General features: G+C 51.1%; 1 protein-coding gene across 1 annotated transcript; it reads right to left on the bottom strand.

Moving 5' to 3' along the window:
• Positions 1 to 7,252: 7,252 nt before the first annotated feature.
• On the bottom strand, positions 7,253 to 14,358 carry NAGLU (N-acetyl-alpha-glucosaminidase). The gene is made up of 6 exons (XM_082750946.1): positions 13,933 to 14,358; positions 12,134 to 12,281; positions 11,107 to 11,253; positions 10,835 to 10,920; positions 9,742 to 9,998; positions 7,253 to 8,695 (listed from the first exon to the last, which is right to left on the bottom strand). The coding sequence occupies exons 1-6, from the start codon at positions 14,313 to 14,315 to the stop codon at positions 7,485 to 7,487; spliced, it is 2,232 nt and encodes a 743-aa protein (XP_082607072.1). The 5' UTR covers positions 14,316 to 14,358; the 3' UTR covers positions 7,253 to 7,484.
• Positions 14,359 to 14,778: the final 420 nt, after the last annotated feature.

The following is a 14,778-nucleotide window of genomic DNA, read 5'->3' as shown; positions in this document are numbered from 1 at the left end:
GTCGAAATCCCCCATTCCTTTACCACCTCCCCCCCAACCGTGGGGTATATAACATGCCCACCTTCACAACCCGGGGCAGCAGCTCTTCCTGCCCACGGGTTCTGTCCCCGTGCTTTAATAAACCACCATTTTGCACCAATGACGTCTTAAGAATTCTTTCTTTAGTCGTCGGCTCCGAACCTCCTCACCACACCGAACCTGACTTAAGGTTCTGGGACTTCATCATTTTTGGCGAGCCAGCCAGGAGATTTGTGAGTCTTTACATTTGGACTCTGAGCTTCGGTGCAAATTGGTGAGTACTTTCTCTCCTTTTCCTGTACTCTCATTCCAGGGCTTTTTCAAGGAGTATGGTCTTATTGGAACACTTGCATGTCAATTGCTCAGGCTGTAATCCTCTAGCCCCTGGCTACTCCACAGGGAGGAGAGCGCCTGCCTTTTGGCTGTAAGCTAGTACCCTGGCCGGAATGGCAATAAGACCCAGAAACTTGATGGCCTCACTCTATTCCTGTTCTTATAGAAAGTTGTCTCTCTTGGGCACGGGACAGCCACCTAAGTCACCAGGACGGCTGCCAATCTTAAGACTCCCGTGTGAGGTTTCCTCTTGATTGATCTAATGTGATCCCCTCCACATGCCCAGTCTAGCCACTTCTGGCCGCGAGACCTCCACTGGGAGCCGGCCGAAACCAGTACCCGATTGAATTAAAACGCAACCAGGGACCGTTTCCTAGGGAAGTTGGCTGCAAAAACCACATGTGTTGGAATGTCGCATAGACCATGATGGATTTCAATCTTTACTGTTTCTCGTCAGTGTCTTCTGCAAACCGCCTAAAGCTATGAAATTGGGTAATTTCCCCTTGCCAAACTTCTCTAGCGTTTTTGTGGGTTAATATGGCAAAACAGTATGCAGTCTTCAGGATAGACAATGGCTTGGCATGGCACAATTTCCTCGTCCATTCACCAGGCACCCATTGGCAGCCTAGGATGTGATGGGGAAGTGGAGGGACGCCGGCACCCCTCCAGGGCCTTTTAAGGCATGACAGTGATCAATAGCGATATCTTGAGGGACGCCTCTGGTCGCTTTTGACACACAGGAACCTCTGACATATCCTGCGTGGGACGCTACCCAGGAGTCAGGGGAGATTTGGTAATGGACCTTCATTACTTTTCTGGAAGCATGGCCTGAGTAGGCTTCTTCAGTTCCCAAGGACTCTACCTCGGGGTGCCTTTTAACCCACTGGAAATAATTTGGATTGCAAAACTTAGGAAAGGACTGAGCTCCTGTAACACTGCATGGCCTCAGTGGGATCTATCAGTTAGATCTCTGCAGGAAACAGGGCAAATGGACCTAGGATACCTTCACTGCTCATACCTAGGCCTTCATTGCTCTGCACCAGGACCCTGGACTAAGGGGCTTTTGCGGAATGTGTTTGCCCAAATGAGTCAGCTAGTAAACTTTCTCCTGACATATTGGATGGAAATTACGTAAATAAGCCTTCTTCTAGTAAACCCAGGTTGCTGGGCCATCCCTAGCAAAGGGGACTCTGGCTTTATTCCTCTGTTTCTCTTAATAGATGTGGGGGCTTCTCCCTCACTCACATCTCGTGTTAATGGCTATAACTGGAGCCAACTGGGGTTGGTCTAACTCGAGACAGAGACCATAGGGAATATTCCCAAGCAGCTGCCAAAACTCTCTTTGTTTCGGGGAAGTTTCCCTGTGTTCTCTGGCCTGACTTGGACTGCCTAACCCCTTCCCCCTTGCTGGTGGGAAAGCATGGCGTCTGCTCCTCTGTTGGGGCTTATGAGCTCTAAAACCGGGAATCTTTTCTCTGCCTCCTGGCAGCACTTTGTTTCTTCTGTTTCCCCCTTATGTGTTTCTGTACCAACGTGTGTGCAGCCTGCATGACTGGCCTCTAGATCATGCACCACAGCTCCTTCTCTTTTCACTGTCAAGGAGCAAGAACAACACCCCCTGGACCTAACACCTCCCCACTCCAGATCTTCCCACGCATGTCTCAGGTAAACATTCAAAGTGGAGTGGGCCCAGGTGGAACGTAAATCAGTATTGGAACTAAGTTAAGTTTGTTGGTTTAATTAAGATAGATGCATCTTTGAAGTTAACAGCAGTAAATGTGAAGCTTTATTCTATCAAAGTTTACTGAAGGTCAAATAAGCTTGTGTTACTTGTTAAAATTTGTTAGCAAAGAAATGACTAAACTGATGGTTAATTGTCTGTCTCAAATTTCTAATGGGTAATTGCTGAAGTAGCTTTCAAAGTCTTTGGTAACCTGAAAGTTTTAAAGTTTTGCTTGGATGACAAATGGAATTAAATTGTGGACATCTAGGTCTTAACCAAATAGGATAAAATGCTAAGTCGTTAATTTCTGGATGTAGGTTTGTGCTTTTGACTTCTTACTGCAAAGAAACTAAGAGTATTTAAATCTGTTGGTAAACTTGTTTGCCACTTAACTGATTCATAAATTTGCCACCTGAAGAATTCTGTTGTGTAACAGTTTACAATTGGTTAATAACTAAAGGTGTTTCTAAGAATACAAAGTTCTGCTTAGTGTAACTAAGACTGATGGAAATAAAGGGAAACTCTGTATGTAGGAAAGTAGGAGATATGTAAGAAAGATTTAAGGAATGGGAATACATTTTGTTGAAGGTAAAGGAAGGTAATTTTGTCCTAAATGAGATGGTTGTTTGGAAGGAAATGGCTTGGGACAAAACCTGAATGCAAAGGAAAGTTGTAGAAGGTTTGTGAAGAGAAATCTTCAGAAAAGAAATTTTAGCTATGGTCAAGAATGGATTAAGATTGAAATGAATGGGTTTTAAAGGTACATTGGTACAAGACTGAAATTCTCTGTTCAAAAGGACAATGATTTCTTAGATCAATTGATCTGCTGTTAAGAAAATGTAAATGGTTTTCTCTTTGCCTGCCCAGAAAAACGAGTTTCTATGTTTTGTTTATCAGGTGTTTAACATCCCTAATTATATTTAGGCATGTGCTTTAAAACTTTCTAAGATTTTAGCAAATGCTGACAAGATTTAAATTGTAAATCTCTTTAACTCAGGCTTTTCCTTGGTATGTGAAGTTGCTCATGAAGTACTACTGAACCAGTGATAAACCTTGGGTTACATTTGGGAAAATGCTATAACTATTCTAGAGATTCTACGCACTTCCTAAAGTTTTAACGTTTTGAGAGATCACCGCTTGATACTGTAATTATGGAAATGTTATGTATCACAGAAATAACCTGATTTCCTTGCAGCTAAATTGTAAACTCCCGTGTCTCTTTAGCTCTAACCATATCCATTCTGAGTTTTTGTCATTTATAATTGTTTTAATTCTCTGGTAAAATGAGTTTTATCTTCAAGGAGATTCCTATAAAGGACTTTCAGGACAAATACAGATATTTGATATGCTTGAAAATCCTAAAACTGAAATGGGTAAGAATTTCCAGAACTGACTAAAGCCGCACTCACCAGAATTAGTAACATGGAACTAAATGAACTAAAAGATTATAGTGTTGTGTCTCTTAATGTTTTGTCTTACTTTAAACATTGCTCGTTCTCTCTAATGTTTGCTCTTCCAGACTAGGGATACTTTTTCTTAAGTTATCTGTAAATTATAGAGATGTAAAAGTGCTCATTTGTAAAAGTGCTCAAAGCATTCAAATTTTCTCTCTATTTGAACCCTCTGAAACCAAAAGGTCTTAGTAAGTATTCTTTCTTCCACGGCAATCAGTCATTTGCATAAGTTCAATAAGAATCTGTTCTCCTTGTAACAGGAAAGAATTGGAAACTGGTTATTTTACCAAGGCTTTGACTGGGATGTCATATTTGAAAAGACTCAGATATGACCAGACAGCTTTAAGGAACTAAGGTTGACTTTATGAAACCTGGAGCCATAAAGCCCCTTGGGACTGTTGGCCTGATACCTTGCTTACAGAGTTCCCAGCAGCCCCACCAGGTGAGTAAAGAATGTCACTCCTTGGTAGGTGCAGTCTCGGGAAGAGGAATTCGCCCAAAGGTATTGCAGGCATGCCTCATGGCAAGTACAGGGCTTGGCTTCTGGCCCGGAGAGGCTACTAAAAGTTCAACCTAGAGATTCCTTATACAAAGTTCCAGCAAAGCAGATTCTAAAAGATCTATTGATCACACTCACTGTTCTTGCTGGGCTTATGTAAATAATAGGCCAAGTTTGTTAACACTGGACTTGTTTCACAAGTGAATTAGTCCTGATTTGGCTATCTCTGGAAATGAGGGTTATTTTAGAGAGAAAAATTATGTTTTAATAACACACCTTTATGGATGTTGAATTCTAGATTTGATTGTCTTTAAATGTTTACCTAAGCTATACAATTTGAGGTAAACTTCAGAGAAGTTGCACAATAGCTTCTTTAGTCGATCTTATTATTTTGTGGGGATATTAGCAGACCCCACTGCACATAATTAAACAACTGGAAAATGGGATTGATTCCCTGCAATTGTATAACTTAACTAACACCTTATGTGTGGCTGGGATAATGAAATTGCCTAAAAGCCAACCTATCGCACTCCATAGGATTAACTATGGACTTGTGGAGATAATGGATGACCCCACTTTCTTTGAGTGGATTGAATGATCCATGGGGGACTCCCCTTATCTCTTGACAAGTTTTCTCACTTGCCAGTGATCCTCTGTAATCAGGATATTATTAAGGCTGGACCACTCAAAGGTCTTCTTATTGGTTTCACCCCTTTGTCATATTTATCCTAGAGGCCACCTCTGTTGAGGTGCAATTGCAAATAGATGCGTTAGCTAAGCATAGAACAGCCCTCATAAAAGGAGCCTCAAAGCTCACTATGGGACAGTCCTTGACTGTAATGATGTCACATCAGGTCCAGATTTGTCTTAGAAGCCAAAGACCACCACTGGATGATGGAGGCCAACTTACTAAATACTGGGCTACACTAACAGATGTGCCAGAAATAATACTTAAAACTTGTCAAACTTTAAACCTAGTTACCTGTATGCCTGAACCTGACCACTGTACTTCTTTCTCTATAGAGCAAAAAAGGTTATTGATCTTGCTTACTCTATTTGGCCAGATTTAAGATGCCCCTGTTAAAAATATGAATGACAGTTGGTTTTCTGATGACAGTAGTTTTCATAGAAAAAATAAGAAAAGCTAGGTGTGCCATAGTGCTCACTAGCACTTTGCAATTGCCAAAGTCTAAGAATTAACATTTATACTGACTCCAAATATGCTTTCCTGGTACTACATGCCCATGGAGCTATTTGGAAGGAAAGGGGATTGCTATCAAGCCATAACTCCCCAATCAAATATGAGCCTAAGTTATAAAACCCTCCTTATCGCTATACTGAAGATGGCATATATCAGATCCGGGATACATATTTGTGGTTCACACCCACGATTGGACAGCTCAGTTAAAAGGCAGTTTTATGCTGGGAACAAAAGAATCATACGTAGGATACTTGGATGGCTATCATTAGAAATGTGTTCCCAAATAATAGTACTCCAGGCTACTGAATGTTTTGCTACTGATTGGGTAAGGTGACCTGGAATTAGATGGCCAGCTCCAAATGGAACCCACTGGATATGTGGAACTAACCTGTGGGCCTGGCTTCCTCCAGGGTGGATAGGTCGCTGTACTTTAGGATTTGCCTGGATTCATGGGCGCATTACTAAAACCATTACAACTCCAGCTAATCTCCCCAACTTGAAACAAAGATGGACACAATCTGTTTTTAAATGGTATGATCACTTAGCATCCATTTTTGTTCCATCTGCGGGACTAGAGGATGTCATGTGGCATGTAGAAGCCCTTAATAAATATACTACAAAGGCACTCAATGATTCACTAAATAGCATCTCCCAGCTTAATACCGAAGTGTCACAGATATGCAAGGCAGTCCTACAAAATAGGATGGCCTTGGATGTCCTGACAGCAGCCCAGGGTGGCACATGTGCAATTATCAAGACAGAATGTTGCGTATACATCCCAGACTATCACAAAAATGTCACAGGAATAATAAAGGATATGAACACCCAGATTAAGGCCCTACAAGATCCCTCTCTCTCGCTCAGTAAATGGTTAAGTTCCTAATTTGAAGGAGGACTATGGCCAAATCTCCTTTTCGGGCTTCTTATTCTTATTGCCTTATTAATCTTAATATGTTGCTTTGTTCCATGTTTCTCCACTTGGTGCCGAGACTCCATTGCTACAATGACTATACCACGACAGACGATCCTTGTCGCGCGCGAGGATGCCTTTTCACTGTCAGCGCTGGATTCAGCTGCCTCCACCTTTTGTAACTCCCTTATACGTTCCTACCCTGACCAATATTGACCCGAGCAGGTAGGGACAGCTCTACACCCCTATTCAGCACGAAGAAGTTACAGAAGATGAGACCTTCCACCTTCAACCACCTTAAAGATTTAAGGGTCAAAATTGTTCAGGGGGGAATGATGAGGGAGCAGGAGGCTGGCTGAGGACAAAGCAAAAGCTGGCGCCTTGCACCCCCTCTTCACCCGCTCCCCTCCATATGTGTGGCATTCCTCAGGCACCCATGACTGCCATAAAACGATAAATAGTTAACTTGCAGGGATCACAATCCTGCAGAACAGGAATCTCCCTTGCCCTACAAGATGTCCCAGAGACCTAAACAGGGAGGTTACCTTATCAATAGCACAAATTTCCAGAGGCAAATAACTCTTGGTTCCTGAAGCCCTAATGTCCCCCTCCCACCATAAACTGGAGGAGACTGGGGTAGAATGGAATGTAAATGATAGCCAGATCATAATGCCCCACCAAGAATCCCCCATTATCTTGATGTTAGTGCTTGACCTAAAGACGACATTAATCAAGCCATAATGGCAAAGACCCCCCCCCCCGCACCTTGTAGACCCTCCCTAGCATGTGAGAACTCTGTCGAAATCCCCCATTCCTTTACCACCTCCCCCCCAACCGTGGGGTATATAACATGCCCACCTTCACAACCCGGGGCAGCAGCTCTTCCTGCCCACGGGTTCTGTCCCCGTGCTTTAATAAACCACCATTTTGCACCAATGACGTCTTAAGAATTCTTTCTTTAGTCGTCGGCTCCGAACCTCCTCACCACACCGAACCTGACTTAAGGTTCTGGGACTTCATCATCAGAAACAGGGCAGGGAGAAAGAGCCTCACGCCAATGTCCATCCTATAGCCCAAGTCCTCCCAGGCATCATGGTAGTGACATTCTGAGAAGCCCAGGGGACTCACCAGTTTATTAAGTTGTATTAAAAAAGTACTTTGATCCCAAATTTGGAGAGGAGGAGGAGGGCAGCTCAACCCCCGCCCCAACTTCCCATGCCTGATCCTCTGGCAGGTTTTGAGTTCTTTTGCCGGGGCCTGGGGACCTGCTCGTCTAGCTCCAGGCCCTGGGAGCCTGCCCAGGCCTGGAATTCAGGAAAGACCACCACCCAAGGGTGGCTCATCTGTCACAAGGTCCCAGCCACCAACCGGGGGTAATATTTGAGGAAGAGCTTCTTGGCCAGGTCCACAGTGTCACCTTGGGGCTGGCTGGGATACCTCTGTGTGCTGAAGACAAAGCTCTGCTCCAGCTGGAAGGCATTCTCTTCAAAATGGTGCTGCTGGAAGGGACGGCCTTGGACCAGGCTCTCAACCAGCATCTGCATGAAGAGCTCCCAGCGGGGGGCGTAGTAGCCAGCCACCAGCCCCGCCAGCTGCTTGTTGGCATAGTCTAGGATGTTGCCCTCGGGCCCCCAAAGGGTCAGCTGGTAGCGGCCGTTCTGCTCATAGAAACGGGCCTCGGTTTCGCTGACGGCGACCGCGCGGGCCTGCTCCAGCCACGTGCCCAGCAGGAAGCGGCTGTCACTAGCCAGCACTCCATCCAGGGCTGGCAGAAGCTCGTAGACCAGGATGCCGGCCGCCCTCATTAGAGGAACCAGCTCCTTGTTCAGGTAGGCGGTCCTCGCCTCCGTGTAGTACAGGCTGACCAGCTCCTGGGCCGCCTGGCGAGTCACGTCCAGCAGATCATAGCGGAAGGTGGGGCTCTTGGCTAGGGTGGGTGTGGCTGCCAGCAGCAGCCGCCAGGCCTCGAACACGGCCGATCGGTTGTACCAGACGGTGGTGACCATCTGCAGAGACGGCCTCCTGACCAGGGGGCTGCGATTGTGCCCAGTGCAGGCCTCACCAGAACAGTTGTAAACACTCCCAAGAAGCAGTCTCCAGGCGACCTCTGTCTCCTTGCTGTCGACTCCATACCGACGTGCTGCAAAGCTGGTCACCCAGGCCTCCAAATCAGCCACTGGGTCCTTCCGCCAGCCCAGCTCTGCCATGAGGGCATAGACCACTTCGTTCTGGCCGATGCCCTCCGGGGCCATGCCCGTGCCTACCATAGTGGAATTGGGGAAGAGGCGGGCTGCGGCAGGGCCCTGGTTCACGGCCTCCAGGGCCCCAAACAGACCGTGGTTACCCCCAAAGTTATGCAGCATGCACCAGATAAAGGGCTGGCCGTGGAAGGAGGCCGTGCGGAGGTACACGGGCTGGCTCTCGGCAAACAGGTCCAGAATCAAGAGGCGGCCGCGGGGCACTGCCCCCAGCACGGCTCTCACCTGGGCCGGCCCCCAGAACTGGGGCTGGTGCTGGAAGAGCCAGCCTTGGAGCAGCCACACGGCGTCAGGGTCCACTGTGGTTGGGGCAGAGGCAGGGAGACAGAGAGAGGACTGATGAGAGGCAAGAGGGTAGGGGGCCATTCACCTCGTTCTATAGATGAGGAGACCGAAGTCCAGAGAAGTTAAATGACTCGATCACAGTTGGCAAGCTTTATGAAGCTTCGAAATTACCAGAAGGGGGCGCCTGGGTGGCTCGGCGGGTTAAGCCTCCGCCTTCAGCTCAGGTCCTGATTTCAGGCTTCCGGGGATAGAGCCCTGCATCAGCCCCGCATCGAACTCTCTGCTCAGCAGGGAGCCGGCTTCTCCCTCTCTCTCTGCCTGCCTCTCTGCCTACTTGTGATCTCTCTCTCTCTGTCAAATAAATAAATAAATAAATAATCTTTTTAAAAAATTACCCAGAGGGCTAGTTATAACAGGTGCCTGGGCCCAAGCCCGAGTCATTCCGATTCAGGAGAATGTGCAGACCCGACAGGCTCTGGGACGAGGCTGAGGCCACAGGGCCTGGACCACAGTGCTCTCAGGGCAGCCTAAGCCAATGTGCTCCCTTCCTGGCTGACACGGAGGCCTCCTCACTCAGCCACTGCTAACCTGACCCCTCTCTGCCCCACCCTATAAGTGGCAGGACAAAGCACTGGGTTCCTGGAGGACCAGGAAGGGCACCCACTGGCTTTGAACACATCCCCTAACCTCTGGCCCGCATTACCTACCTCAGCTCGGAGGCAGAGGCCAAATGAAATATTTGCAATAGCCAGCACTTAATGGCACTTTACTCTGGGCCAGGCATTATTCTGCTTACGAGGCAGCCCCATTTTACAGATGAAGCCACTGAGGCACTGGGTGGGAGATAACTTGTTGCAAGTCACACAGGCCAAGGTTCGAGCAGGCTGTCTGGCTCCAGAGCTCATCTCCCACCCACAGTATGGTTAACTGAGACGGTGTATGTGTGCAAGTGCTTGGTAAACGGTCAAGTGCTGTCTTTTTTCCCTGACCTCTGCTGCACCCATGTCCCTGAGGGTTGGGGGTGGGGGGCTCGCCTTCCCGGCTCTCCCTGGTACCGAACCTGTGATCATGGCCTGGTAGACGGAGGCTGTGGCTGCGGCAAGGTAGGAGGGCTCCGAGGAGGGGGGCAGCATCTCGTTGAAAGTGTCGGCCCCATAAATGTGATCTGTGCCAAACTCCTTGGTCAGCTCCCGCAGGAAGAGGCTCCCAATGACAGGGAAGAGAGGGTCTTCTGGAGCCAAGAGGAAGGAGCAGGAATAGGAGCAGTTGAAGTGTCCCCAGCTGCCCAGCTGGGTGACGTTGATCTGAGGGAACACCCTGGTGGGAGAGGGAGCCGGGGGCAATCCAAACATTTACTGGAGGCTGATACAGATTTCACCAGCAGCCTCCCTGGCTTATCTGCAGTTCCTGGAACACATCCCAGTCTCTCGTGCCCCCGTGCCTTTGCACAGACTGTGTCCTGTGGCTGGAATCCTTTTCTCCTCCCTCCCTGCTTATGTAGCTGGTTACTTCTCAACATCCTTTGAGTTTCATCTCATCTGTAAAACATCTGTTCTCTCCCCTCCCCCACCAACCAGCTGAAACAAGCAACACTCATTTTTCAATGCTTGGCCCAGGGCTGCCTCTGCTCTGAGGCCTGGCTGCCCCTCTTCCCCAGGCAGAAGGGGCCTAAACAGAGAAGTGGACCCACATATATTCCTGCCCATATCACTATACGGTATGGCCCTGCCAACCTCTCACACAGCAGGGGTGGAACTCAATGCACCTTCATCGCTGCATCCCCACGACCCAGCACAGAGCCTGGTCTGACAAGCACTTGCTGAATGTAAGAATGAGGCTCTTGCTACCCAGCCGGGAGGGGAGGGGGTGGCCAGCCAGACCAGCAGCAGTGCACTAAGCCCTGTAACAATGGTGGGAAGCGGGTGTTCATGGGCACGGAGGAGGTGCTAACAAGGCTGGGGGCCCCAGCAAGGCTACCTGAAGAAGGGGGGGGGGGTTCTCAGCTGGGCCTCGGAGACTTTTCCCAGCCACAAGAGAGGAAGGCCAGGAATCAAGCCCAGGCCCACATCCAGAGCTTCACGTTTTGCAGGAAAAAAATAAATTCCCCCTCAAGCCAAGTCCAAGGGCAGGGTAGGGGGAGGAGGGGACATTACCTGGTGAGAGCCTTGGGGACGTGCCCTGCAAAGGCAGGCAACACCGGGATCATGCCAAAGGAGCGCATGCGGTCCAGGATCCGATGCTGGAGGGAACGGAGGGGGAAGGCGATGGGCATGGCCTTGAGGCGGAGGCCCTCACTCCCCCACGGCACACTGAGTCCCCAAGGCCTAGTTAAGAGCCCCAAGGCTGGCCAAAGACCCACCCCTCCTCGGCCCAGGACTACGTGGCACTGTCCAATGCTGCCCCCTTTCCTTCCCAGTCCTTTTACCTGCAGGTACAGCTGTTTGAGGTGCCAGGAGCGGGGCAGGGGGCCACCCCACGTGTGCAGGTTGCCCATGCGCTCCCAGGCCAGGAAGGCAGGGCCAGTGAAGTACTCATCAATCTCCGACTGGGTCAGGCCCAAGGCCAGGTACACCTGAGGAGGAGGGCGAGCCCCGCACATAAACACAGGTGAATACATTCATCCTTACTCAGTAACTCATGTGCTCAACGCTCACTCATCTCTTCTCTGGGCTGAGCCCTAGCGTTACTAAGACAAAATGTGACCCTTGCCAGGAGCCCACAGTCCAGGAGAAACAGGCCTGTGAACAAGGGAGTTGACTTATCGGTCAGTTTTACTGCAAGAGTGAGGTGAGGCACAAAGAGGCTCTCCCCAAAACGGGGAAGGGGTCTTAGAAAGCTTCACAGAGCGAGGCGGGCCAGAATGACGGGTTAGGCCAGCTCTGCAGGGAGACTAAAGAACCCTCCCCGCCCCCACCGCCAGCAGCCAGAGCCCTCAGGGCCCTGGCACGGAAGCCCCCAGGCCAGGGGGATGCCTGCAGCGGAGGGGAGCTCCTCCGTGTGTTGACAGGAGCAGGTCTCTCCCAGATTTGCATCTCAGAAAGGACACTGGTGGAACTTAAGAGCCAGGAGTCCTGTTCAGAGGCTCTTGCGGGGTTAGGAGTGGGGGTCATCCAGGAAGAGGGGGCAACAGCCTGCACTGGGGCCATGAAAAAGGATAAAGACAATGAGGCAGATCAAGGGCTGCCGTTAAGACAGAACCCATGGAAGCAGCGGCCTGACCAGCTGTGGGGATGGGGAGAGAGGGAAGCCCGACTCCTTAGCATTTCTAGTGGGGTGCTGGGGTCCAGCTCCGAGCAAGTGCTCCTCTGTGTTCGGCTCAGCAATGGAAGCCTGCTTCTGGACAGCTTGGGCCATCATGCATGCCACGAACACCTCTAAAGTCTTTATTCTGTGTGTCAGACCCTGCCTGGGCTGTGGGGATGCAGGGACACAGAGGGGAGGGGGACACACACCCGCTGCCAGATGGCCTCCTGGCCGCTCCAGGCCAGTGCCAGGTTGATGCCATTCAGTGCCATCCAGTCCAGCTCCCGCTCCCAGCGGGCCCAGTCCCACCACACGAAGGAGTAGCTGTGTGTGCACACATTCTGGTAATAGCGGTACCTGCCAGGGGGGAGGGGGACAGGGTGGGTTTGAGCTGCATCATGACTCTGAGCGTAGAGGGTCCCCCAAACTCTAAGTGTCCCTTTCCCTGGAAACAAGGCCCCCCCACCCCAGATCGAGCTCAGACAGGAGGAGTTGTGGCCGTCCACTCCTTCACTCCAGGACCCAGTACTGAGACTCAGTACTGAGACGCTGAGACTCAGTACTGAGGCAGGAGGGAAGGGAGGCTCGGGAGACAAGGTGACCCAAGTAAAGCCATTCTGGAAAACTACAACGCCCCACTCCCTCCAGTAGTAAAAGCTGCAAAAGTTGGACATTCTTAAAATTGCTCCCCATGGGTAATTCCACAACCCAAATCACAACCTTAAAACAATGGAAAAAACATTTTTAAAAAAGATTTTATTTAATTGACAGAGATCACAAGCAGGCAGAGGAGGCAGGCGGAGAGAGGGGGATGCAAGTCCCCTGCTGAGCAGAGAGCCTGATGCGGGGCTCCATCCCAGGACCCTGGGATCATGACCTGAGCCAAAGGCAAAGGCTCTAACCCACTGAGCCATCCAGGCACCCCTAAAATAATGGAAAAATTAACCACCCAAGTAAAGGTTAAACCCAAAGTTAGGGGCGACTGGGTGGCTCAGTCAGCTAACCATCTGTCTTCGGCTCAGGTCATGATCTCAGGGTCCTGGGATCAAGCCTCACGTTGGGCTCCCTGCTCAGCGGGGGGCCTGCTTCTCCCTCTCCCTCTGCCCTGCCCCCTTGCTCACACTCACTCAAGTCACTCTCTCAAATAAATAAAATCTTTAAAACACCCAAAGTTAAAAAGTAAGCCTCTTTCTACGTGGATAGCTAATTTGAGAAACAAAAAACGCTTCATCTGGGATGAGAGATGGCTCATTTGTGAAGTAGCACCTTTCTGACTTCTAGACTTCATAAATCTTCTCTAAACGGCTTGTTCTTGAACCTTTCTTCCCAGATGCCAAGAACTTTCTTATGAGGGGCCTGATGCCCTCCCATTCAGGGCCTGGGCCTCCCAGTTGTTCTGAGGTGCCCCTAGCCGCAGCCAGGCAGGAGTCCCGGAGAGCGCACTGCATCTCCTGTCAACTCTTCCAGAGCCCCCCTCTGCACAGTGGTTAAGTGCTCCACGGCAACGCTGGTCCCTGTCCTGGAAGGGGGGGGGGGTCCCCTCCCCATGCGGAAGTGTGAGCACCTCCCTGCAGTGGGACAAGCGCCAGCATGGAGGCTGTGAGGCGGTGGGTGTCATTCCTCGGGCAGCATCTTCCAAGAGAAGGTGGAAGGAAAGGAATAGCATTTTCTGGCCACTAACTGTGCACCACACATTCTACGCCCGTCACGGGGCAGATCCTCACGACCAACACTGCGCGATAGATGTCACTGTTTCCATTTTTCAGATGAGCCAGTTGAGGCTCTGAGAGGCTACGTGACTTATTCAAGGACACTCGGCTTTTAGAGGCAGAGCGACCCTATGGCCGGCGCTAGGATCAGTCTCGGTGCCCTATCTAGCGCGGGGCGCGGCCGGGCCTCTGAGAGAAGGGCGCCCCGTGGCGGAAGGTGGGAGGCAGGTGCAGGCGGCCGCCGGGGGTGGGGCGTGCGGGGGGCGGTGTGGGACCCGGCGGGCAGGCGCGCCTCGTACCTGTTGGGCGTGGCCTCGGTCAGCTCCTCCGGCACTGCGGGCAGCGGCTCCGGCAGGCGCAGCTGAGAGCCGGACCAGGCCACGTGGCAGCCGCAGAAATCGCGTAGGTAGCGGTGCAGCCCCGCGGCTGCGGCCACGCCAGTGGAGCCGAGCACCCGCACCGGCGCCCCGGCGCCGCCGCTCAAGCGGTAGGTGTCCAGGCCGGACTCGGCCGCCAGGGAGCGCTGCACCGACACCGAGAAGGCGGCCGCGGGCCCGGGCCCCAGCAGCCGGGCCAGCAGCTCCCGCACGGCCGCCGCCTCCCGGGCCTCGTCCCCGGCCGAGCCGCCCGCGGCGGCCAGGACCAGGAAGCCCAGGACTGCGGCGACAGCTGCTGCCTCCATGGTCCTGCGGTCTCGGGCTGGCCCGGGGCCCGCGGGGCATCAATTGCGACTTGACTAGGGGGCGGGACGGCCCGCGCCCAATCGGCTGCAGGTCTCAGACCACGTGGCGCAGAAGGTAGCGCCCCAGCCTGGTGGGGAAAGACCGCGCTTCCGGGTCCCAGACCCCGAGTCCCGGGGGTGTCTCCTGACGGCTCGTGGTGTGGGAGCGCGTGACCCGTGTCGTCAAAAGCCCGGGCTGTGACCCGGTGCCCTTCAGAAGCGTCTTCAGGTACAGTTGTACCTGAACTGTACCTTCAGGGACAGTTGTACCTGAAGAGCTTTCACACTGTCTTCCATCCAGCAACTGCCCAACAGATTTTTATTTGGAGTTTTATTTTGTGCCAGATACAGGCACTCTCCTCTAGGAAAAACCTAGAAACTGAATACTTACATATATTGAAAGGAATCCGGACGCCTGAGTGGC

The sequence above is a fragment of the Mustela nivalis genome, assembly GCF_964662115.1.
Source record: "Mustela nivalis genome assembly, contig: HAP1_SCAFFOLD_2108, whole genome shotgun sequence".
Classification (NCBI taxonomy): domain Eukaryota; kingdom Metazoa; phylum Chordata; class Mammalia; order Carnivora; family Mustelidae; genus Mustela; species Mustela nivalis.
This window is presented reverse-complemented; position numbering and strand designations above follow the sequence as displayed.

What these genes read in the sequence shown, in the direction of transcription:
- NAGLU (XM_082750946.1), bottom strand. Translation starts at nt 14,315, where the DNA reads ATGGAGGCAGCAGCTGTCGCCGCAGTCCTGGGCTTCCTGGTCCTGGCC. An exon ending in GTCCCCAAGGCTCTCACCAG is followed by an intron (nt 9,999 to 10,834) that starts GTAATGTCCCCT and finishes CTCTCCCACCAG; the next exon opens with GGTGTTCCCTCAGATCAACG. An exon ending in CTACCAGGCCATGATCACAG is followed by an intron (nt 8,696 to 9,741) that starts GTTCGGTACCAG and finishes CCCCAACCACAG; the next exon opens with TGGACCCTGACGCCGTGTGG.